General features: G+C 43.1%; 1 protein-coding gene across 2 annotated transcripts; it reads right to left on the bottom strand.

Annotated features, from left to right (window-relative positions):
- Window positions 1–763: 763 nt before the first annotated feature.
- On the bottom strand, window positions 764–12,311 carry LOC111081675. 2 transcript variants are annotated; one of them, XR_005967491.1, is made up of 6 exons: window positions 12,218–12,311; window positions 11,753–11,811; window positions 4,688–4,850; window positions 4,483–4,581; window positions 1,054–1,366; window positions 764–997 (listed from the first exon to the last, which is right to left on the bottom strand). XR_005967491.1 is itself a non-coding variant. In XM_022377805.2 (5 exons), exons 2-5 carry the CDS (start codon window positions 11,759–11,761, stop codon window positions 1,224–1,226), a joined length of 414 nt encoding a protein of 137 aa, XP_022233497.1. In that variant the 5' UTR covers window positions 11,762–11,811; window positions 12,218–12,311; the 3' UTR covers window positions 764–1,223. The 2 variants fall into 2 exon arrangements, 1 of the variants encoding a protein (XP_022233497.1); XM_022377805.2 differs by having other exon boundaries at window positions 764–1,366.
- Between the last annotated feature and the right edge of the window lie 13,796 nt (window positions 12,312–26,107).

The raw sequence follows: 26,107 nt of genomic DNA, 5'->3' as shown, positions 1-26,107 counted from the left end.
GGTCTACGTGATTTCTGCACAGGACTGACAGATCCGACAAATTGTGGGACCGTACAGAGACACTCTTTAATATTAGATCAGTGAGCAAAGTGAGAGGGACAGTGAGAAACAGGAGCGTGCCATGATTTCCACAGCCATTGGCTATATCTATTCCGCCTTTGCCTGATTGTTGATTTGTCACATTCATGGTTTCGTTTTCATTTATTGCCTACGGCGGTGTCATAGAATAAATTTGAACTTGCAGTCGGCACAAGTTGTCGTTTCGTTCGAAATTCTTGTGGTCAAGCAAGGTTATCAACACGATTGGCCGGCCGTTCCTGGGTTGCAATTCCAATGAAATTATGACAAAATCCTCCGCTCACTCCCACTCCCACTCCCCTATCCAATCCAATCCTGTCCTATCCAGGGGGGCACATTCAGTTTTTATTTTGCCACTGCTTCGGCTGCTGCCTGTGAATCATGCCATTTGCTAATGATCCCGCCGCCATTGTTGTGAAACCGCCCGAGAATTGTAAAATTGTTGTTTTTTTTTTGTTTGTTTGCTTTATTTTCATATTACGAGTACATAAAGCGGCGGCATTGCGGTGCTCTGCTACTTTTGACAATTGCAAATACAAATAAATAAATAAATAAATATAACGCGCTGCGGACACTTTTGGTCGCAACATCGCCAGTGTCAATGGAAATTAACACCGCCCAGCACGGCCCGGCATGACTTTGGCTTCAACTTCAGCCTGGGCCTCGGCTTTGTCTTTGGTTTTTGTTGGTTGCCTAGGCGTATACGTAATTTAGCATACAATGGCAGCGGCGGCAGACATGCAATTGTGGAGCTGCGCTGCTGTGCTGTGCTGTCATGTCATGTCTATTTCCCTGCCAGAGCACAGATTTCTCGCAATGCAATGCCCAAGCGCATTCGCAGCATTCCAAGACCAATGGCGATGGCGATGATGATGACGATGATTCCCCCCCATTATCCAGATTTGTGCGACGGGAATTGCTGTGCAGGAGAAAAAATAAACTCTGCCATGCCATAAAGTTAACACATTTATTTACAAAAGAATTGTATCTAGTCTCCAGCTCTTGCTCCTACGCCTCCTCCTTCTCCTCCTCCTTACTTCTTCTGTTCTCCTGCTTCCAGTTCCTGTTTTATTTAGGCTACTGACTACACAACATGACTCGACATGGTTCCTCATCATCTCACATTCGCATCCATATCCGCATCCTCAGAAGTATCTAAACCGTGTGGTATACGGATTACTGAAGTAGTTATATGTCGCATACGCGGTGTCGGGTGTCTGGAAGCTGGTGCCAAAGAACGTTGGATCCGCCACTGCAGCTGCTGCTGCTGCTGCCACTACCGCTGCCGCTGTTGTCATGGAACAGAAGCACAAACAAAAGCATTTTAATTGGGTTTTGGGTTTTTTTTTTCTCGATTAATAATACGAATATTGGGCCAGGCCAAGTGCACTTGTGGTGTGGGGGGATTAGTGGTGGTGTTTGCGGTGCTGTGACTGTAGCTGGGGTGCCAAGTGGGTAAATTCCAAGTGTGGGCGTCACCCCCATTGACGCGAAGCGGGCCTGAAGGTTAAGCTTCAAGCCAAGACACACACACTTACACACACCCCGTCAATCACAGAGTCGACGTCACAGTCATTGGGCTGTCTTTTGATTTGTCCAGTGCGTCTTTGGGTCCGACAACGACAACGACAACGCCCTGCCGCCACATTGATTAGAATGTCGGACACATTACACACCAATGTGATTGTGGTGGGTGGCGGCGGTGCGGTTGCGGCTGCGGCTGCGCTGCTGCTGGCAATTGCCCAACGCCAAACTATTCCAATTGCCGTTCGAATTCATGGCTGGAATAGAGCTTGAGCTTGAGCGGTGCGGAGTACCACAGTTCGACCATTAATCTACGCCAGTCTTGGGTAATTGTTACGCTGCGGCTTCAGTTATAGATTGCCATTTGCCTGCTGGCACTAGTGCTGGCACTGGGTCTCCTAGCCGCAGGCAGTCCCAGTCCCCAAGTCCTCATCAGGAAGCCCAGCCGCGTCCAACTGCGTAACCAACCATTTGTGGAGAGGGAAAGAGAACTTTTGCTATGCAAAATTAATTACACAATGGCCATTTGTTGGCCTGTTAGACCAGGTCCTTGTCGTGGAGACCCGAGTGCGCTCTCAGGCTCCGCAGCAATCGTGCATAAATTGTCAAATTGTAAAAATTATCTTAACTTAGCGTCGTTTGTTCGATCGCTTTTTTTCACTCGGTCTTAGTCTCTGTTTTTGTTTCTGTTTCTGTTTCGGCTTATGTTTTTTTGTTTTTCGCTTGCAGTTCATTGTGAAATGTCTTTCCATTCATTTGTACTCGTGCAATGGGTCCAAGTCCTCCTCCAGTACACACAGAAAAAGTTGCTCCATTTCTGTTTCTGTCTCTGCCTCAATATCGATATGCAAAAAAAGAGCAGAGCAAAACTCTGCGCTCGGCACGTACAAAAAAAGATCGAAAATAAACTGCTAACATATTTTGCATGCGGTAAAAGCAAAGCAAAAGTCGCATTAGTCGCGCATATCATTGACTCCGTCTGGTCCCCAGGTCCCGTGGCTCTGTCTGTGCCCCTCTCTGTCTCTGTCTCTGCCTCTGACTCGGCGTCTCCCAGATGCAAGTATGTGCTGCTCATTGGGTCTGTGGAGCCAGACTCCCCTTAAACTCCACTGAGACTCCGCGGCACGGGCACAAGAGTGCCATTTGTGGTCTGACTGTTGATTGTTGTGCCAGCACCTGCTTCTGCCTTGTCCGCTTGTCAGCCTGTCTGGCTTCGTATCGTTAAAGAAACTGTTTAAAATGTATTCTCTTCTCCAGTTGGAGGTATAATAGTTGGTGTAAGATCTTGGCACTGCCTTTATGCAGACAGAATTGCCCAGGGGAAGCTAATGAGATTTCCTTACTGATTTTTTTCAGAGTTGTGTTTGGTCTGGCCTACCTTCCGCCTTGCGCAGCGGAAGGAACTGCAATCTCTGAAGATTTATTACATCGTACCGTTTTGTTCAACACATTTGTTTAACCAATTCCATTTCCATTTCCATTTCCATCTCCTCCACTCCATCCACATTTGGTTGTGGCTCAGCTCCTCTCAAGTGTGAAGAGCATCCCCCGGTCGACCCGGTCACAGTCGATGGTTTCCCTGCTTCCGTCCGTCTGCCCGCCGCCCGTCGTCTCCCACACGACTCCTTCAATTTGTGCTGCCGCCGCACTTCAAAGCCGGATCGGATCCGATCGGAGCTGTTAATTAGGCGCTAGTTTTATGTGCGCTTAAAATAATTGCTATAAAAGTGATCACAGAACAGATACATATACGAGAAAACGAACAAACAGCTAAAAAATAGTGCATTGACAAACGGAAAATGCAAAAATCAAAATCAAAACAAAACCAACAACAAAAAATATATGCAAAAATAATTCCGAAATGTAAAGAATTTGTTGGCAAATAAATAATAATAACAATTTTGCCATGGATACGGTATACGGTATACGGGATACGATACGATTTGTTTTTTTTTTGTAATAGTAGTTTTCTTTTTATTTATAATTTAAATTTTGCTTTTTTGGGTTACAAATAAAATAAAATTAAAAGTAAAATAAAATCAAAAAAATTATAATACAATTCCAATTTGAAATATAAATTAAAAAATGAAGCAGAAATCATAAATCGAATTTAAACAAAAAAGTATAAAAAACGAAACAATAAAAATATGCAGTTAAATTTTAGTTTTTTCAAGCTAATTAAACTAACTAATGTTAGGGGGTGGGGTGTTGGGAGAGGGTGTGGAAGTGGGTGTGGGTATGGGGAAATAGGAGGAGGATGGGGGGTAATTAATTTGGATTTGTGGGTGGTTAAGCGGCAGGTGTTTGATTGGTTTGTTTGTTTGTTTGTAATTAGCTAAAAAGAGGGACGCATTTCCGTTTCCGGTGCTGGTGGTGGTGCTCGTGCTCATACTCAGGTGCATGTGCATGTGCCTATGCATCTGTGTGCGCGTGCGTTGAAGGTTTCTTGGCTTGTGTGTGCGTGTGTGTGTGTGTGTAGTACGATAGTAGTAGTGGTGGATAAAGCTTTTGAATTAATTACACATGTACGATTTGTGTGAAGATTTGTTTGTTACGTTTAACCAGTGACTCTTCCTGCGAATAAGACATTTATTTTATATGTAGTTGATAGCAAATTAGTTACTCGACAAATATTCAACAAATTAAATACAAGTAGTAACAAGTAACAAATAAAATATAATAAACTGCTCTGCTCTGCTCTGCTCTGCTATACTATTGAACTAATAAAGCTTTTCTCTTCTCTTCTTTGTGTGTGTGTGGGTGTGTGATTGTGGGTGTGGTATGAGATGTATCTAAGTATCTGTATCTATGTATGTTCATTTCCCTGTGTGTGTGTGTGTGTGTGTGCTCAGACAGTGCGCTTAAAGATATTCGCATTACTTTGCTGGGGCGGCACAAAGCCATAGCCGGAGGCACCCACAACCACGCCGCTGGACTCGTCGACTGCATCTGGCGGGGATGGGGGGAACACCACGGGGCCTGCAACAAGTTGGATCAAAGTGAATGCAAGAGAAACAGATTGCAAAAACGAAAAGAAATGATTAGATAAAGAAAAAATTATTGTTCGCCGCTGCATTGATCGTACCTCTGTTCTGTCGGGGATCCCGCACTTGTTGTGTGGCAGATGAGGGCTGGGCCAGGGACAGGGGATCAAATCCAAAGCGGGCACGACTCGGGAACTGTCCCAAAAAGTATTGCTGGCCCGTAACGTACGCCAGGCACAGGCAGAGGGCGGCAATGGTGACTAACTGTAAGTGCAAGTGGACAATGCATTTGGTTATTATAATTAATATATGTACTGGATATGTGAATGGGTATGGGTATATGTATGCTTATAGATATTGCACTGGTTATACACACACACGTTGGCCAAAGCAATTAAGCGCTGCAAATGTATGCCAATGCCATAATCCAACAATTAAATATCAAACGAAAGACGCAGTGGCCACAGTAGAATGCCACCACACCGCCACCAGCCAACGGCTTGGCTTGCCACCGGTCAAGTGCAGTCGCCTTGGGCACGAGCCAGTAGTTTCAGTTACAGTTCCAGTTTCATTTTCAGTTTCAGTTTTGGTCCCTGCCTGGTCACTCGTGCAATTAGCCACGTCAATTGCTGTAGTCCCCAAAACGAATGTATCACAAATATTGCACTTTAATGGGCCCCAAATAGGCAAAAGTTCTGGGAACGGACATGAAGCTATTTTGTATCTTTGCAAAAAAGTACATGGGCAGATTTCAGATATTTGAAAATAATAAAAATGAAAATAATAATAATAAATAAATAATTATCCAGCTCTTAGCTGCTTCGATTGGCTCTTCTTATCGCTAAAATCTGTTTACATCCCTGGCTATCTCCCCCTTTCCACAGCTTTTGTGGTTCGGGGAGAGCTAGCAGGCCAGACCAATAGTAAAATATCCATTTCGAGCTCATGCATATCACGTTGATCATCCGCTGAGCTGAGCTGTCACCAATGCGGCAAAGTGTGATAAATTTGGTTAAATAGCATAGCAGTTGTGCTCGTTTCGTTCTCCCAGTGACCCCATTCCAGCAGGCAACCAGCCAGGTAACCAGGTAAGGGGATGCAGTTGGCGTGGGAGTGGGGGCAGCGCACATGCTGTGCAAATTGTTTGCCCGACGGGTTCATAAATCCGCTTGAAGCTGTCCGCGAGACGCTTTGCATTTGTGTCGAATGTCTTAGTTAAGGCCGTCACGCAATTGGCAGACTGACTTTAATCATAGGGCAGATTTGACTTAATAGAACGGGTTTTTGGCCAACCGATCGGACAATTGCACCAACACTGGCTCTTGCACATACGAGTACGAGTACTTATGGACAGCACTGTGCGCTCTGGTGTGGTGTGGTATGGTATGGTAAGTACTCAGTCGGCTTCTTATGGCTAATGCTCTGGCAGTGCAAATGTTGCAAAAGGTTTTGTGCTTCATTAATTGTTTAATGGGCCGCGCCTGCGCAACAATCGACTTCAACTGCCTGCAGGCCATCAGGGGGAAGGGAGGCAGCTGGGAGCTCCCTGTGTAACCAACTGGAAGAAGGATACAAATAAACGTAAAACCCTATGGGGCCAAGTGCTACAGCCATAATGCTAATTGCTATTAAGTAAAATATGCAATGCACAAAAAAACAAACAAACAGCCTTTAAACAAAATAATCAACAAAAAGTATGCAAACAAGGCGGTCCGGCACGGCCCGGCTCGGCCGCTAACTTGCCAACAAGACTAGCCGGAGACCCAGAGAGACTTTTTAGTGACTCCGGCAACTTGTGAAAATACTTTTAATTAATTCGTGTTTGTTGTGGCTGCCACAGAGCCGCTCAGAGCTCTAAGCTCTGAGACTGAGACTGAAATTCAGCGTCTATTGCCACATCAATGAGGGGAAACAGTGGAGCAGGAATTGATTTCCAGTTTAAAGAGTTCTCAAAAGCAGCAAAAGCAAACAGATCGTTAAGGGAAATACTATGCACCAGTGTGTGCCAGATGCTCAAACAATAAAAACTGAACTGAGAGGAATGATCCTCCAACACTGACCAGCCTAATGGGACTTTCGTGCAGTGTAATTCCTTCTGTCGTGTAATACTTGTCTTCCATCTGGTTATCCCCTTTTGGCCACTGCCACTGTCACTGGTAGGTAGAACTGTCAAGTCAACGCTCAACGTACTCCAGTTGTGCCTCCAACTGGGGCATGTAAAACACATGTAAGCCGTCACAATGTCGTCCGCTGCTCGCTTGCCTCTGGAATTCCGCACATACTTCACAAGCAACTGCTTAGATCTCGATTTGAAAGTAATTGGTTAGGCTAATTCGGTAATTTTTTAATTAAAGTGCATAATTTGCAAGTGGGATTGGGAACAATGCTGGCGGTGACGGTGACTCCCTAGCCCGAAAAATCAGACACCCTGCCAGAGCAGATTGCAGCCGCAACGAAAAATTAGCTGAACAAATGACCTTAGATATGATTTCGTAATTGGCAGGGAGACTTGGAGCGGGTGGTGGCGTGGCGTGGCGCTAGCTAGAGATACTAGACACCCAGACACAGTCAAACACCAAACAACACAACACAACACAGATATCGGGGCAGCTACAATATGTACTTTGGATCTACCTCTTACCTCTGGCTGCTGCTGCTGTTGCTCCTGCTGCTGTTGCTGTTGGCCAACGGCGGCTCATGCGAAAATCCACCCACCCACAAACAATGATTAAGTGCAGCAACATGTGAGCGTGCCAGTGCATACGAGTAAAAAGTTAATAAAAAAAAATAAAACACTGCAACTACGGAGCACTAGTCGCGGCTGGGGGAGGGTACAAGTACGACAGGCGAACATTGTCTCGTTAGCATGAAAATGTAGATAGCCTTTGCCGTTGTGGGGTATAATAGCATTGTCATGCTGTTGATAACTGACCAGGCGCATTGGAATGGGCAGATATTTATGACAATATGAAAAGTGATTCAAATTTGATACGTTTGGTCGAGCTACCCTTAATGAGTCTGCATCCCGCTGATATCGATTGGCATTTAAGGAATATATCGAACTTTCAACAAGGGTATTCGGTAATCAGCATTGCAGCAATTAGCTTTTCGCTTCAAATATTCAATTAGATTTTTCATTTGTGCTGTGGCATTTATTGGCGTTTAGATTTTGATTGGCTGCAAATGTGCGGTTAAAAATAAATTATATTTATTGCTTTACAAGTCTAAGCAACAAGCCAACAAACCAACAGCCAATCGAGTGGAGTGTGGAGGGGATAGAACTGAACTGAACTGAACCATTGCACGGGCTTTGAATGAGGTTGGGGTTGGGTGTTGATCCAGAAGCTTTTGCCAAGTGCTCTGCTCCGCTCCGCTCCGCTTTGATTTGAATGAGTCAGAGGGAAACCCGGAGACTGATCTGATGGATATCCAGGTGGCAGGCAGTCAGGCATGCGCAGCCAGCTGCTAATTAATCTTGTTTAGGTTTAAACGATTTGTCATTTACCGGATCGGGCATAATTAATTTTTGCGTGAAAATTACGTGGCTGGAAAAGTGAATGGGATTTTAGAGGGAGGAAGGCAGACAGACAGACAGACAGACAGACAGACAGACAATTGAAGTCTCTCCGTACAAAAGTTATTATTGTTATCTTTTCTGTTAATGATAGCAACGCCCAGTGTTGTTCATTTTAATTTTTTTATGTTTTTTTTTTCGGATTTTGGAGATCGGCATCCTGGGGTTCAATGCTCGATTGAGCAACAATTTGGCTGACTTTCAACACGGAAGCTGGGCTTCAAGTCACTGACTACTGGAGACTGGGAGAGAGACTCTCGACTTTAGTTTGACTGGACGCCTTTTAGCAAGTTGGCAAAACGCAAATAACGCTGGAACGGACGCTGGAAGCTCGTGGCTGGATCAGGGTAAAGTGTTGAATGAAGTAGGTGCAACAGCAACAGCAAACTGCAACTGAAACAGCAACAACAAAATCAAAGGCAACATTAACATCAACGGCACGGCCTGACCAGCAACAGCAACAGAAAAAAACTTTGGACTGCCGCTTCAAATTACTTTGAATTGTGTTTAATAGGTGGGAAACGAAACGAAAACGAAAACAAAGTCAGGCCGCGGATCTAACGACTGTGGCCAGCTGCCCCGCTGACTGCACTGCATGCCGGGGCAGTCCAGTCCGAGCGAGAGCTCGGAGTTGTTGCTCAATCTATTGTCAATTGTAATTGAATTATTAAACATCAATTTGGCTAGGAAGTGCAATTTGCGAGTGCGCGCTCGTGCAGCGTGAGAATCAGCAATGACGTTGATCTGGCCATTGATTTTCCTTTTTCCTGCCCGCAGAATGAGTTCAAGTTCAAACTGGTTACCAGACAGCCGGACAGCCCGATAGCCGGACAGCCGGACAGCCGCCGCTGAACTGAGCAAATTTGTAGCATTTAAAGTCTGACAAAATGCCAAACACAGCGCAAAACGCACATGCCTTATAAATATGGTAATGGAGCATACGTACCCCCTATCGATCTGCAGCGATAAATCTAACAGAAATATTTTTCGCAACTAGCGAATGAGAGCCGCCGAGCAGCCGCTCATGTGGGCAGTGGGCAGTGAATTTTCGGAGCTCTGAGACTGAGGCTGAGCCTGTAGCTGGACATGTGTATGCCATGCACTTGCCATGCCATGCCATGCCATGCCATGAACATTGACTGACTGACAAACTGCCATAGATCCAACTTCAAATCCAACTCCTGGCCCGCTCTCTTCTCTGCTCTGTCTGACTGTCGATTCGATTGCAACAGCTGCTGCGCAAACGCAAACGCGAACGCAAAACTCCAACGCTAATCGCCGTCAAGGCGGCCTAAGCGACATAAAATTGTCATAAAAATTTTTGCGCTGTGCTGTGCTGTGCGCCAGCTCACCGATGGGACGATATCAAATGACATGGCTTAGAGTCCTGTTTTCCCAGTCCAACTGGATGCTTATGAATGCTCAGCCTCAGCCGTCAATCGTTGTCTCAGATGACCCAAATGAATCCTCTGGGAATGTGCAAGCTGCACTCACTTATTGGCTAGGAGATTTACTCCGGCTCTAGAAACTATTTGGAAGGATCCAACAATCACGCAGACTTCTGCTCGCTGTACCCAAGCAGTTTGGAGTTGATCTCCACCAAAGTGTCTCAGGCCAAGAGCATGCAAACAGCAACCGCTAACTACCCGCCACCATCAACGGTGGACATGTCGAAGTCGGAGTCTCCAGTACGTACGTACATGGGGCCATTGGGCAATCGGCACTTTCCGGCGCGACATCTTCATTAGAGAGAAGCCAAGCGAAACGCAAGGCGAAACCAAACCAAACCGAAGCAAAGCAAAGCAAATACAAAATAAATACGGTGCGCGTACTCCGCTCGTCTATGTATGGGCAATTAATTTGAATTTCAACACGCAAAGCGTGTAAAAGGCAGAGTAACATTGGACAACAGACGGACCGAAAGAGCAACACAGAGTCTGGCTGGGCAAAAGTTGACGGCGACAACGATTAACCACGGAAAGGTACATCTAGAGGGAATGCGAACGGGGGGAATGGTAATGGAAAACGGGAACCGCACGATGGCTGAGAGCAATTAATAAATCTTTAACGTGTGCATGGGCCAAAAATCCTAATCGAGAGCGACGTTGATTGCGGTTTCCCAGGGTGCCACAGCCACTGCAGTCTCTCCTCCACTGGGCCCACCGATGAAACGATGCCGACTGCACAGCGACAGAGTTAGAGACCCCATTCCCCCAGCTACAGAGAAACCCCCCCCTGTGGGCTGCACTTCTCCCCAAGTCCCCCCATCATCGGGAGTTGCATAAGTTTTTTGGTTTCTAATGCATTGCACGCTTGCATTTTTATAATTTTTAAATGTGCTTTTCATTTGCTTTTCATCTGGTTTTTTTCACGCACAGCGTCGATTCATTCATTCATTCATGATTGGAGGCTAACGCGGCTGGGAGCCAGACTCCACTTGGGAGGGGGGGAACGGAACGGGGCACGGCACGCAATTGGACACAAGAAGCTGGTCGGTCGGTCGGTCAGAGCGGGCCTGGCTTGGAGGCATGGTCTTGGCTTTGGCATTTCTTGGCTTGGCTCTTGGACTCTTGGCTATTGGCGCGTGTGTATCGCACTTTTCAATTAATGTTACAAAACGCATGCCCCTGCACGTTTATAGCTTGTTTTTCATGCTGCTGCCTGATCTGTCTGCTGGCCGTCTCGTGTCTCGCACTCTCAGCATTGCGTGGCCTTCAACATGAACTTGAACATTTTTTGCTCAAGCTCGGGCTCAGTCTGGGGCATTTTGCGTGCGTTTTTCCATGTACTCGTAATTGCTGGCGACCCCCTCCCTCCCGGACTGAAGGCCATTGTCGGGGCGGAAACTCCTAAAACTTCTAATTAAATCTAGTTTAATTTGTATAATTTTGGGCTGATATTGCAAGAAATATGATTATAAACTGATGGGTTAGATGCTTAGAGAAGGTCAGGGATTTCCATCAATTTGAGGCACATTCCCATCAGCCACATTTATCGAATTATGCATGGAAATCTTTTGTAATAGTGCAACCCACCAATATGCATAATTTGCCTTGACTAATGGGCATTGTTCGTCAGTTGGATGAAACATCAGAGCCGCAATGGCCAAAAGTAATGCAAGGCCAGTTAGGCCTTGCCATAAAGGAACGAGCATCTGGCTTGAAGTGGAACTACTTAGGCATTGGATTGGTTATCCATTTGTATGTAGATATAGACATATCGAGGCGGTGACTTTTGCCTTCATGGCCTGCTGACACACACGAATTTTGTGGGCCATAAATTAGAGTGCCACGGTTCACCCAATAAAAATTCTTGGAGAACGAAACAAAGCCCAAGCAGCCAGCAGCCAGCAGCCACCGCAACAGTCATTTGACAACTGTCAAAGCCAAACTAGCGGACTTCATTTGCGGTTTAAATGTGGCCCGAACGTGTTAACAATTATATTGCATTAGCGGCAAATCGAAAATGTGGTGACAATTGCCGCAAAAACCAAGAGTAAAGTAAACCTCAAATGAAAACAAAAGACTTGCGAAACAAACTTGCAAACTGCAGAGCACACAAAAAGTACGAGGTACGTGTTAAAAATACTTACAAATTTCATATTGATGGTTGATTGAGCTTCTGCTGCTACTACTGTTTGTGTGTGTGAAGCTGCAATTAGTTAACAAATATTTGAAATATTATGTTTATGTTTATTTATGGGCTTTTAAACACTTTTGCACTTTTTTTCTTTCATTTGCATGACACGAAAACGTTTTGGCTTTGAATTGTATTAACCGAAAACTGATGATTAGTTTTTTGTTTTTTTTGTGTGATATTTCAGTTGCAGTTACGCAAAAAACAAATGCAGCAATGCGTTAAGTTAATATAATTTTTTCAGATATTTGTTATTTGTTTGTTGTTTGGTTTTTGATTCGAACAGGGCACGACGACGACGAGCACGCGAAGTCAAAGGAAAAACTAAATTCAAATGCTGTGAACCACCCGCCCGACTGTCTGCTTGCCTGCCCGGACTGGACTCTTGGCGGGAGCTTTGTGGCGGATCGAGCTGACTTACACGAAAGATTTGTGTGCGACGGAGCTCACGGGGCCTCTAACTGCTCGGTACGTCGGTCGGGTTGTGCAGTAAAACGTTTAATGAATTCCAACAGATATGCTCAGATGATTTTATATAAAGCATGAGACCCCCAGACCCAGGCGCCTGCTTTGTTTCGTGCGTTAGTTTTTTGAGTGGGTCTCCGTCTGCCCGCTTTTTGAGTGAGTTTTTCGCTACCGCCGAGTGCTTTTGCTTTGCTTTGCTTTGGTGCTGCTGCTGTTGGTTGGGCTGCTGCTGCCGCTTTGGTGTCTACGTGCAATTGTTTTCCTTTGACTCTGGCCACGTGATTTACATATGTATGTTCTTTTCGAGTAGTGCGCGTGCTCACACAAATAGGGGGCGGAATCGGCTGCAGTGTCAATTCAACTTTCTAGCAAATTAATATTCATCTGGTTTATTGGTTCCGGTAACCAGTTTTGGGGTCTCCAAACTAGTCAATCAGCTGCTGCTGCTGCCGATGCTGATGCCGATGCTGTAGTGGCTTATGCAAATCCACACTATCCAGTGTCTAGCATATGTAATTGGAAAGCTGGCAACACCTTGACTTGATTGCAGGTGAAAATACAAAAACGAAACAGCTTTGGCGGCACTGCGCACGTTGCTTTGGCAATTTCTTCCGGCTCTGCTTGACCGTGAAATGTTTTTGTGCTTGCCAACATTGTTTTGTATTGTCTTTAGTAAAGTCCTCACCTCACCCCTCTTGATTCATTTAAATGACAGCTAAAGTTATCAACGCTTCAATGATTTAAAATAGATACTATATGCATAATCATATCATATACGGCTACTGTCATAATCATAATTATAACGCGTTATATGTCTGCCGGAAGCGGATCAGCAGATAGCAGCGGCACATTCCGTAGAACCTAAGCGGCATCTTTTTTAATTCGAGCTTAAGTGTCGCATCGTTAAACGATTGACATTTATGTATTCTATGTTTCTGTATCTATAACTACTCAGCATGTGCATTTACAAGTGTCTATCTGTCTCTGTGTCTGTGGCCCTTAAACAACAAATAAATATAAAATTCATGGTGAGGGAATGCTTGTCATGTTTGTTTATTTTTAATTTAATACGATTTGCACACCTGTTTGCTGCTATGCGAAAAATGTGTTCTGTTTGAGTTAAACATACGAGTATTATACTCTTGCCGAGGGTATCGTGATTTGTCCTAGAATTTTGGCACACAAGAAAGTTACAAAGTGTATAAATAAGGTGGTTCTGTACTGTTTCTATGTTTCTGTTTCTAGTTTCGCAGCAGTACTCGTATTCGAAAGAAATAGCGGTGGGAAGATCACTCATATCCGTCTTGGAGTTACATCCTTCCAAAATGAAACTAAAATCTATCTATAATTTATCTATAATTAAATTCTACTCCACAAGAACCAAAAAAAGTATCGACAAGTGTATTAGCAGCAGCGACACCCGAGGCTGGCCTATCTTTCTGGTTTATTCAGTTTTTGCCTGTTTTATGGGCCAAGCAGTCAATCAGGCATGAAGCTTACGGCGGTAGTTTGTAGCGGGAACAAGAGACAGTGGCAACGGCAGCGCCGAGAGGGAGAGAGCAAGTTCAAGTTCAATCCACAGCTGGCCCCAGCCGCAGAAACTCCTTGGCTGCGGGTGGGGAGGGGCGGCAAGGTGCAACCGCCAAAGTCGAATTGATTGATGGATACCCTCGCCCAGATAGGGTCATAACGGCTTCTGGCCGTAGTTAGTCATGCCTGGAGGGAGCTTTGCTTTAATGGCAATTGCATTACTGCGAATTGGCCAGAGTGTAGCGTATGCTTGCTGTTGTTAATGGCCTTCCGTTCTGTTCTTTTCGCTTTTTGCATTGTCTTCACTTCACAATCCGGCGAGAGGGTCAAGTTCAGTTTCAATTGTTGTAAGCGAGGCAATTACGCGTTTAGCGGCTAATTGTTGATTGCCATTGATTTATGCTGAATCAATTAGCCAAACCAAAACCAAACGAATTGCGCGCACTTTGGCTTTCTTTGCTTTTGCTTTTGCTTTGCTGCCTTGCCTGCAAAGTTATCAATCATTGGCGTACCAATGAAATTTCAGCGGCCTCAGCTATGCCCTGTCTTGGCCCCAGTCCCAGGTTATTGCCACTTTGAGGAATTGAAATTAAAAAGTCCGTCTGCGTGTTTGTGTGTGTTTGTTGCGCCTGAACTTGTCTGCACATGACAGCCGTCGGCTATGGCTAACAAATGAGCTTTTAAGCGTCCAACTAATTGCCCGATTCTAACTGGCTATAAATAAATGCTGATCCGATCATCCAACAATGCCATTTATGTTATCCCGCTGCTGTGGGAAACTCTGTCCCTCTGGCTATCCCGCTCCATTAATCATCTTTCGGGAAGCGCCCGTCCCCTGCGTGTGTCGTACTTTCATTTCGAGCCCAAAATAACCGCAATCCGCAATGCAATATTTCACTCGTGCATGAGGAAGGAAGTCAAGTGGCGATGAGTCGTCAAATGAATCGCATAAAATCGAACAAGAACAAACACACAAAATAAAAACTCAACGCAAACGTAATTGCAGCTGCGCTTCGGCTGCCGCTTCTGGACGGGGTGAAAAGTGAAATGATTTCATAAATGACTGATATAATTAGCCACGTTATATTCCAATTAGCGGCGTGTTGAGGAAGCAACCTCTGAGAATCTCCGCCGACTTTCACAGTTGACAAATACATATGTACACACATATGTACATGCTGCACCGTTAGCCGCTGCTTCTAATTAAGCTAATTGTGCCCAAACTGCACTCCAACTCCAAGTGCATGCTAAAGTTCCTGTCCGTTTTGCATTATTTAGTATTTTCCTTCCATATATTCTCACGATTCGACCTTGACAATGCCCCCCAAAAAGCACAACAGCCAGCCACGGCAACGGAGACAACGCAAACGCATGGCGAGGAAGAAAACTCTGTGTGGGAAACTGGTTTCTCCTTCTCGTTTTCCATTAGGCGTGCCACAGGCGGCGCATGCGCGAAGGCGCGAATGTGCGTGTGCAATAGGCCGTTAAACCTAAACTGCCTCCGCCACAGTTAACGGGCCCCAACGCAGGCCATTACTTTGACAAACTGACAGAGTTGTTGGCGTTGTATGTTGTATTCCAATCCGATTAATATTCATTCAAACAGGTTGAACAAACACCCATGATGTGCATACGAGTATGTACATATGTACGCATGATTGTGCTGTCCGAAAACATTTAAATGGGGGAAATTGCTTATGACAGCAATTTGCGTTGGCATTCATCAGTTCAGTAGTTTCAGCTGCACTTCCGTGACATATTTTAACATAACAGCAACATCAATTTGTCCCACATTTTTTAGACAAAATTATCATTTTATACATTTGTTTTTGTAAGGTATTTTTCCGAAAATCTGTATAATATAGTTATATTTAAGGCACGTATCGTAATAAATGGCATAGTAATATAAACATTTAAGCATAAGTTAATAGTAAAAATGCAACATTTTGCTAATACAATTGAATTGAATTGCTAAACGGCTTTTTGTATACCGTTTCCGTTATTTTTAAAAATTATTGCAAACAGAAAGTTATATACATGCAACGTTTTTTCGGTATATTATTAAAATGAAAAGATATATTTTTGACGGTAAGGTTACACTGTTTCAGTTGGTAAAATAGTCAAAAATATGTATCATATCATATGTGTAGTTACCGTGTATTTACCATGACCAAAATTGACATTTTGGCTGACCTTTGTTCAAACCTTATTTTATAATTAATCCAATTATGGGAGTCCTTAAAGTCTGTCAGATTGTAAAAAATTGATTCATCTATCTGATAAAATTATATTTGTAGTTGTTAAAGCCTTAACTAGTTAGAAATATGAAACCGAATATCAAAATCGAGAAATATCAACGCATCTTGTCCGTCAGTATATTTACGGTATATTATGTAATCAAGTTCCAATTATTTTTTAATACTTTTGATATTTTTAAAATGACCGCCAAACTCATTTATCGCACAAAAAATACTGAAATATTTCGCTCTCAAATCGTTGTGGTTATTCAAAATTTGCTCTCTTTTCCGAGGTGAAGAGACCGGTTTCGTGGTGACTTTCCTCTCCTTTTTGTGGTGTGAGCCGCATGTTCATAACTGGAAGGCGTCCCATAAGATACATTTGATTTGTATGGGAAAAATTTTAGCAACATGGGGAATGAATTAGTATTGTTGTGCAACTTTGGCACGAAATGAGCAACAAATCTGAATACCTTGGGAAAAAACAGAAATCAGCAGAAGGTCGCTGGTTTATTTAATTTCTCGTTTTTTCTTGTTTCTCTTTGTATTTCGTTGCTCTCTTTGCTCGATCTAATTTCTCTCATTTTCTGCCTCCACTTTCCGCCGCTTAAACGGCAGAAAACCGTTAAATTCAAATCTGAGGTACCAGGCGAACAGCAATCAGCAGAAGGTCGCTGGTTTTTTTTTGTTTCTCTTTTTTTTGTTTCTTTGCGTTGGTCTCTTTGCTCGATCTAATTTCTCTCATTTTCTGCTTCCACTTTCCGCCGCTCAAACGGCAGAAAACCGTTAAATTCAAATCTGAGGTACCAGGCGAACAACAATCAGCAGAAGGTCGCTGGTTTTTTTAATTTCTCGTTTTTTCTTGTTTCTCTTTGTATTTCGTTGCTCTCTTTGCTCGATCTAATTTCTCTCATTTTCTGCCTCCACTTTCCGCCGCTCAAACGGCAGAAAACCGTTAAATTCAAATCTGAGGTACCAGGCGAACAGCAATCAGCAGAAGGTCGCTGGTTTTTTTAATTTCTCGTTTTTTCTTGTTTCTCTTTGTATTTCGTTGCTCTCTTTGCTCGATCTAATTTCTCTCATTTTCTGCTTCCACTTTCCGCCGCTCAAACGGCAGAAAACCGTTAAATTCAATTCTGAGGTACCAGGCGAACAGCAATCAGCAGAAGGTCGCTGGTTTTTTTAATTTCTCGTTTTTTCTTGTTTCTCTTTGTATTTTGTTGCTCTCTTTGCTCGATCTAATTTCTCTCATTTTCTGCCTCCACTTTCCGCCGCTCAAACGGCAGAAAACCGTTAAATTCAATTCTGAGGTACCAGGCGAACAGCAATCAGCAGAAGGTCGCTGGTTTTTTTAATTTCTCGTTTTTTCTTGTTTCTCTTTGTTTTTTGTTGCTCTCTTTGCTCGATCTAATTTCTCTCATTTTCTGCCTCCACTTTCCGCCGCTCAAACGGCAGAAAACCGTTAAATTCAAATCTGAGGTACCAGGCGAACAGCAATCAGCAGAAGGTCGCTGGTTTTTTTAATTTCTCGTTTTTTCTTGTTTCTCTTTGTATTTCGTTGCTCTCTTTGCTCGATCTAATTTCTCTCATTTTCTGCCTCCACTTTCCGCCGCTCAAACGGCAGAAAACTGTTAAATTCAAATCTGAGGTACCAGGCAAACAGCAATCAGCAGAAGGTCGCTGGTTTTTTTAATTTCTCGTTTTTTCTTGTTTCTCTTTGTATTTCGTTGCTCTCTTTGCTCGATCTAATTTCTCTCATTTTCTGCCTCCACTTTCCGCCGCTCAAACGGCAGAAAACCGTTAAATTCAAATCTGAGGTACCAGGCGAACAGCAATCAGCAGAAGGTCGCTGGTTTTTTTAATTTCTCGTTTTTTCTTGTTTCTCTTTGTATTTTGTTGCTCTCTTTGCTCGATCTAATTTCTCTCATTTTCTGCCTCCACTTTCCGCCGCTCAAACGGCAGAAAACCGTTAAATTCAAATCTGAGGTACCAGGCGAACAGCAATCAGCAGAAGGTCGCTGGTTTTTTTAATTTCTCGTTTTTTCTTGTTTCTCTTTGTATTTCGTTGCTCTCTTTGCTCGATCTAATTTCTCTCATTTTCTGCCTCCACTTTCCGCCGCTCAAACGGCAGAAAACCGTTAAATTCAAATCTGAGGTACCAGGCGAACAGCAATCAGCAGAAGGTCGCTGGTCTTTTTAATTTCTCGTTTTTTCTTGTTTCTCTTTGTATTTTGTTGCTCTCTTTGCTCGATCTAATTTCTCCAATTTTCTGCCTCCACTTTCCGCCGCTCAAACGGCAGAAAACCGTTAAATTCAAATCTGAGGTACCAGGCGAACAGCAATCAGCAGAAGGTCGCTGGTTTTTTTAATTTCTCGTTTTTTCTTGTTTCTCTTTGTATTTCGTTGCTCTCTTTGCTCGATCTAATTTCTCTCATTTTCTGCCTCCACTTTCCGCCGCTCAAACGGCAGAAAACCGTTAAATTCAAATCTGAGGTACCAGGCGAAACAGCAATCAGCAGAAGGTCGCTGGTTTTTTTAATTTCTCGTTTTTTCTTGTTTCTCTTTGTTTTTTGTTGCTCTCTTTGCTCGATCTAATTTCTCTCATTTTCTGCCTCCACTTTCCGCCGCTCAAACGGCAGAAAACCGTTAAATTCAAATCTGAGGTACCAGGCGAACAGCAATCAGCAGAAGGTCGCTGGTTTTTTTAATTTCTCGTTTTTTCTTGTTTCTCTTTGTATTTCGTTGCTCTCTTTGCTCGATCTAATTTCGCTCATTTTCTGCCTCCACTTTCCGCCGCTCAAACGGCAGAAAACCGTTAAATTCAAATCTGAGGTACCAGGCGAACAGCAATCAGCAGAAGGTCGCTGGTTTTTTTAATTTCTCGTTTTTTCTTGTTTCTCTTTGTATTTCGTTGCTCTCTTTGCTCGATCTAATTTCTCTCATTTTCTGCTTCCACTTTCCGCCGCTCAAACGGCAGAAAACCGTTAAATTCAAATCTGAGGTACCAGGCGAACAGCAATCAGCAGAAGGTCGCTGGTTTTTTTAATTTCTCGTTTTTTCTTGTTTCTCTTTGTATTTCGTTGCTCTCTTTGCTCGATCTAATTTCTCTCATTTTCTGCCTCCACTTTCCGCCGCTCAAACGGCAGAAAACCGTTAAATTCAAATCTGAGGTACCAGGCGAACAGCAATCAGCAGAAGGTCGCTGGTTTTTTTAATTTCTCGTTTTTTCTTGTTTCTCTTTGTATTTCGTTGCTCTCTTTGCTCGATCTAATTTCTCTCATTTTCTGCCTCCACTTTCCGCCGCTCAAACGGCAGAAAACCGTTAAATTCAAATCTGAGGTACCAGGCGAACAGCAATCAGCAGAAGGTCGCTGGTTTTTTTAATTTCTCGTTTTTTCTTGTTTCTCTTTGTATTTCGTTGCTCTCTTTGCTCGATCTAATTTCTCTCATTTTCTGCTTCCACTTTCCGCCGCTCAAACGGCAGAAAACCGTTAAATTCAAATCTGAGGTACCAGGCGAACAGCAATCAGCAGAAGGTCGCTGGTTTTTTTAATTTCTCGTTTTTTCTTGTTTCTCTTTGTATTTTGTTGCTCTCTTTGCTCGATCTAATTTCTCTCATTTTCTGCCTCCACTTTCCGCCGCTCAAACGGCAGAAAACCGTTAAATTCAAATCTGAGGTACCAGGCGAACAGCAATCAGCAGAAGGTCGCTGGTTTTTTTAATTTCTCGTTTTTTCTTGTTTCTCTTTGTATTTCGTTGCTCTCTTTGCTCGATCTAATTTCTCTCATTTTCTGCCTCCACTTTCCGCCGCTCAAACGGCAGAAAACCGTTAAATTCAAATCTGAGGTACCAGGCGAACAGCAATCAGCAGAAGGTCGCTGGTTTTTTTAATTTCTCGTTTTTTCTTGTTTCTCTTTGTATTTCGTTGCTCTCTTTGCTCGATCTAATTTCTCTCATTTTCTGCTTCCACTTTCCGCCGCTCAAACGGCAGAAAACCGTTAAATTCAAATCTGAGGTACCAGGCGAACAGCAATCAGCAGAAGGTCGCTGGTTTTTTTAATTTCTCGTTTTTTCTTGTTTCTCTTTGTATTTTGTTGCTCTCTTTGCTCGATCTAATTTCTCTCATTTTCTGCCTCCACTTTCCGCCGCTCAAACGGCAGAAAACCGTTAAATTCAAATCTGAGGTACCAGGCGAACAGCAATCAGCAGAAGGTCGCTGGTTTTTTTAATTTCTCGTTTTTTCTTGTTTCTCTTTGTATTTCGTTGCTCTCTTTGCTCGATCTAATTTCTCTCATTTTCTGCCTCCACTTTCCGCCGCTCAAACGGCAGAAAACCGTTAAATTCAAATCTGAGGTACCAGGCGAACAGCAATCAGCAGAAGGTCGCTGGTTTTTTTAATTTCTCGTTTTTTCTTGTTTCTCTTTGTATTTCGTTGCTCTCTTTGCTCGATCTAATTTCTCTCATTTTCTGCTTCCACTTTCCGCCGCTCAAACGGCAGAAAACCGTTAAATTCAAATCTGAGGTACCAGGCGAACAGCAATCAGCAGAAGGTCGCTGGTTTTTTTAATTTCTCGTTTTTTCTTGTTTCTCTTTGTATTTTGTTGCTCTCTTTGCTCGATCTAATTTCTCTCATTTTCTGCCTCCACTTTCCGCCGCTCAAACGGCAGAAAACCGTTAAATTCAAATCTGAGGTACCAGGCGAACAGCAATCAGCAGAAGGTCGCTGGTTTTTTTAATTTCTCGTTTTTTCTTGTTTCTCTTTGTATTTCGTTGCTCTCTTTGCTCGATCTAATTTCTCTCATTTTCTGCCTCCACTTTCCGCCGCTCAAACGGCAGAAAACCGTTAAATTCAAATCTGAGGTACCAGGCGAACAGCAATCAGCAGAAGGTCGCTGGTTTTTTTAATTTCTCGTTTTTTCTTGTTTCTCTTTGTATTTCGTTGCTCTCTTTGCTCGATCTAATTTCTCTCATTTTCTGCTTCCACTTTCCGCCGCTCAAACGGCAGAAAACCGTTAAATTCAAATCTGAGGTACCAGGCGAACAGCAATCAGCAGAAGGTCGCTGGTTTTTTTAATTTCTCGTTTTTCTTGTTTCTCTTTGTATTTCTTTGCTCGATCTAATTTCTCTCATTTTCTGCTTCCACTTTCCGCCGCTCAAACGGCAGAAAACCGTTTAATTCAAATCTGAGGTACCAGGCGAACAGCAATCAGCAGAAGGTCGCTGGTTTTTTTAATTTCTCGTTTTTTCTTGTTTCTCTTTGTATTTTGTTGCTCTCCTTGCTCGATCTAATTTCTCTCATTTTCTGCCTCCACTTTCCGCCGCTCAAACGGCAGAAAACCGTTAAATTCAAATCTGAGGTACCAGGCGAACAGCAATCAGCAGAAGGTCGCTGGTTTTTTTAATTTCTCGTTTTTTCTTGTTTCTCTTTGTATTTCGTTGCTCTCTTTGCTCGATCTAATTTCTCTCATTTTCTGCCTCCACTTTCCGCCGCTCAAACGGCAGAAAACCGTTAAATTCAAATCTGAGGTACCAGGCGAACAGCAATCAGCAGAAGGTCGCTGGTTTTTTTAATTTCTCGTTTTTTCTTGTTTCTCTTTGTATTTCGTTGCTCTCTTTGCTCGATCTAATTTCTCTCATTTTCTGCTTCCACTTTCCGCCGCTCAAACGGCAGAAAACCGTTAAATTCAAATCTGAGGTACCAGGCGAACAGCAATCAGCAGAAGGTCGCTGGTTTTTTTAATTTCTCGTTTTTTCTTGTTTCTCTTTGTATTTCGTTGCTCTCTTTGCTCGATCTAATTTCTCTCATTTTCTGCTTCCACTTTCCGCCGCTCAAACGGCAGAAAACCGTTAAATTCAAATCTGAGGTACCAGGCGAACAGCAATCAGCAGAAGGTCGCTGGTTTTTTTAATTTCTCGTTTTTTCTTGTTTCTCTTTGTATTTCGTTGCTCTCTTTGCTCGATCTAATAATTCTCTCATTTTCTGCCTCCACTTTCCGCCGCTCAAAAGGAAAAAACCGTTAAATTCAAATCTGAGGTACCAGGCGAACAGCAATCAGCAGAAGGTCGCTGGTTTTTTTAATTTCTCGTTTTTTCTTGTTTCTCTTTGTATTTTCTGCTCTTTGTCCTAATTTCTCTCATTTTCTGCCTCCACTTTCCCCGCTCTTAAACGGCAGAAAACCGTTAAATTCAAATCTGAGGTACCAGGCGAACAGCAATCAGCAGAAGGTCGCTGGTTTTTTTAATTTCTCGTTTTTTCTTGTTTCTCTTTGTATTTCGTTGCTCTCTTTGCTCGATCTAATTTCTCTCATTTTCTGCCTTCCACTTTCCGCCGCTCAAACGGCAGAAAACCGTTAAATTCAAATCTGAGGTACCAGGCGAACAGCAATCAGCAGAAGGTCGCTGGTTTTTTTAATTTCTCGTTTTTTCTTGTTTCTTTTGTATTTCGTTGCTCTCTTTGCTCGATCTAATTTCTCTCATTTTCTGCCTCCACTTTCCGCCGCTCAAACGGCAGAAAACCGTTAAATTCAAATCTGAGGTACCAGGCGAACAGCAATCAGCAGAAGGTCGCTGGTTTTTTTAATTTCTCGTTTTTTCTTGTTTTCTCTTTGTATTTCGTTGCTCTCTTTGCTCGATCTAATTTCTCTCATTTTCTGCCTCCACTTTCCGCCGCTCAAACGGCAGAAAACCGTTAAATTCAAATCTGAGGTACCAGGCGAACAGCAATCAGCAGAAGGTCGCTGGTTTTTTTAATTTCTCGTTTTTTCTTGTTTCTCTTTGTATTTCGTTGCTCTCTTTGCTCGATCTAATTTCTCTCATTTTCTGCCTCCACTTTCCGCCGCTCAAACGGCAGAAAACCGTTAAATTCAAATCTGAGGTACCAGGCGAACAGCAATCAGCAGAAGGTCGCTGGTTTTTTTAATTTCTCGTTTTTTCTTGTTTCTCTTTGTATTTCGTTGCTCTCTTTGCTCGATCTAATTTCTCTCATTTTCTGCCTCCACTTTCCGCCGCTCAAACGGCAGAAAACCGTTAAATTCAAATCTGAGGTACCAGGCGAACAGCAATCAGCAGAAGGTCGCTGGTTTTTTTAATTTCTCGTTTTTTCTTGTTTCTCTTTGTATTTCGTTGCTCTCTTTGCTCGATCTAATTTCTCTCATTTTCTGCCTCCACTTTCCGCCGCTCAAACGGCAGAAAACCGTTAAATTCAAATCTGAGGTACCAGGCGAACAGCAATCAGCAGAAGGTCGCTGGTTTTTTTAATTTCTCGTTTTTTCTTGTTTCTCTTTGTATTTCGTTGCTCTCTTTGCTCGATCTAATTTCTCTCATTTTCTGCCTCCACTTTCCGCCGCTCAAACGGCAGAAAACCGTTAAATTCAAATCTGAGGTACCAGGCGAACAGCAATCAGCAGAAGGTCGCTGGTTTTTTTAATTTCTCGTTTTTTCTTGTTTCTCTTTGTATTTCGTTGCTCTCTTTGCTCGATCTAATTTCTCTCATTTTCTGCCTCCACTTTCCGCCGCTCAAACGGCAGAAAACCGTTAAATTCAAATCTGAGGTACCAGGCGAACAGCAATCAGCAGAAGGTCGCTGGTTTTTTTAATTTCTCGTTTTTTCTTGTTTCTCTTTGTATTTCGTTGCTCTCTTTGCTCGATCTAATTTCTCTCATTTTCTGCCTCCACTTTCCGCCGCTCAAAGGCAGAAAACCGTTAAATTCAAATCTGAGGTACCAGGCGAACAGCAATCAGCAGAAGGTCGCTGGTTTTTTTAATTTCTCGTTTTTTCTTGTTTCTTTGTATTTCGTTGCTCTCTTTGCTCGATCTAATTTTCTCTCATTTTCTGCCTCCACTTTCCGCCGCTCAAACGGCAGAAAACCGTTAAATTCAAATCTGAGGTACCAGGCGAACAGCAATCAGCAGAAGGTCGCTGGTTTTTTTAATTTCTCGTTTTTTCTTGTTTCTCTTTGTATTTCGTTGCTCTCTTTGCTCGATCTAATTTCTCTCATTTTCTGCCTCCACTTTCCGCCGCTCAAACGGCAGAAAACCGTTAAATTCAAATCTGAGGTACCAGGCGAACAGCAATCAGCAGAAGGTCGCTGGTTTTTTTAATTTCTCGTTTTTTCTTGTTTCTCTTTGTATTTCGTTGCTCTCTTTGCTCGATCTAATTTCTCTCATTTTCTGCCTCCACTTTCCGCCGCTCAAACGGCAGAAAACCGTTAAATTCAAATCTGAGGTACCAGGCGAACAGCAATCAGCAGAAGGTCGCTGGTTTTTTTAATTTCTCGTTTTTTCTTGTTTCTCTTTGTATTTCGTTGCTCTCTTTGCTCGATCTAATTTCCTCACATTTTCTGCCTCCACTTTCCGCCGCTCAAAGGCAGAAAACCGTTAAATTCAAATCTGAGGTACCAGGCGAACAGCAATCAGCAGAAGGTCGCTGGTTTTTTTAATTTCTCGTTTTTTCTTGTTTCTCTTTGTATTTCGTTGCTCTCTTTGCTCGATCTAATTTCTCTCATTTTCTGCCTCCACTTTCCGCCGCTCAAACGGGCAGAAAACCGTTAAATTCAAATCTGAGGTACCAGGCGAACAGCAATCAGCAGAAGGTCGCTGGTTTTTTTAATTTCTCGTTTTTTCTTGTTTCTCTTTGTATTTCGTTGCTCTCTTTTCGATCTAATTTCTCTCATTTTCTGCCTCCACTTTCCGCCGCTCAAACGGCAGAAAACCGTTAAATTCAAATCTGAGGTACCAGGCGAACAGCAATCAGCAGAAGGTCGCTGGTTTTTTTAATTTCTCGTTTTTTCTTGTTTCTCTTTGTATTTCGTTGCTCTCTTTGCTCGATCTAATTTCTCTCATTTTCTGCCTCCACTTTCCGCCGCTCAAAGCAGAAAAACCGTTAAATTCAAATCTGAGGTACCAGGCGAACAGCAATCAGCAGAAGGTCGCTGGTTTTTTTAATTTCTCGTTTTTTCTTGTTTCTCTTTGTATTTCGTTGCTCTCTTTGCTCGATCTAATTTCTCTCATTTTCTGCCTCCACTTTCCGCCGCTCAAACGGCAGAAAACCGTTAAATTCAAATCTGAGGTACCAGGCGAACAGCAATCAGCAGAAGGTCGCTGGTTTTTTTAATTTCTCGTTTTTTCTTGTTTCTCTTTGTATTTCGTTGCTCTCTTTGCTCGATCTAATTTCCTCTCATTTTCTGCCTCCACTTTCCGCCGCTCAAACGGCAGAAAACCGTTAAATTCAAATCTGAGGTACCAGGCGAACAGCAATCAGCAGAAGGTCGCTGGTTTTTTTAATTTCTCGTTTTTTCTTGTTTCTCTTTGTATTTCGTTGCTCTCTTTGCTCGATCTAATTTCTCTCATTTTCTGCCTCCACTTTCCGCCGCTCAAAGCAGAAAACCGTTAAATTCAAATCTGAGGTACCAGGCGAACAGCAATCAGCAGAAGGTCGCTGGTTTTTTTAATTTCTCGTTTTTTCTTGTTTCTCTTTGTATTTCGTTGCTCTCTTTGCTCGATCTAATTTCTCTCATTTTCTGCCTCCACTTTCCGCCGCTCAAACGGCAGAAAACCGTTAAATTCAAATCTGAGGTACCAGGCGAACAGCAATCAGCAGAAGGTCGCTGGTTTTTTTAATTTCTCGTTTTTTCTTGTTTCTCTTTGTATTTCGTTGCTCTCTTTGCTCGATCTAATTTCTCTCATTTTCTGCCTCCACTTTCCGCCGCTCAAACGGCAGAAAACCGTTAAATTCAAATCTGAGGTACCAGGCGAACAGCAATCAGCAGAAGGTCGCTGGTTTTTTTAATTTCTCGTTTTTTCTTGTTTCTCTTTGTATTTCGTTGCTCTCTTTGCTCGATCTAATTTCTCTCATTTTCTGCCTCCACTTTCCGCCGCTCAAACGGCAGAAAACCGTTAAATTCAAATCTGAGGTACCAGGCGAACAGCAATCAGCAGAAGGTCGCTGGTTTTTTTAATTTCTCGTTTTTTCTTGTTTCTCTTTGTATTTTCGTTGCTCTCTTTGCTCGATCTAATTTCCCCATTTATTTTCTGCCTCCACTTTCCGCCGCTCAAACGGCAGAAAACCGTTAAATTCAAAT

Source organism: Drosophila obscura, unplaced genomic scaffold, assembly GCF_018151105.1.
Source record: "Drosophila obscura isolate BZ-5 IFL unplaced genomic scaffold, ASM1815110v1 contig_150, whole genome shotgun sequence".
Lineage (NCBI taxonomy): Eukaryota > Metazoa > Arthropoda > Insecta > Diptera > Drosophilidae > Drosophila > Drosophila obscura.
The sequence above is the reverse complement of the archived record's forward strand: the minus strand, read 5'-3'. Positions and strand labels throughout refer to the sequence as shown.

Excerpts from the sequence above, each read along its gene's own strand:
- LOC111081675 (XM_022377805.2), bottom strand. Across the intron at positions 4,582-4,687 it reads GGATCCCCGACAGAACAGAG|GCCCCGTGGTGTTCCCCCCA; the intron begins GTACGATCAATG and ends AACTTGTTGCAG. Across the intron at positions 1,367-4,482 it reads CTTTGTGCCGCCCCAGCAAA|CGGCAGCGGTAGTGGCAGCA; the intron begins GTAATGCGAATA and ends CCATGACAACAG.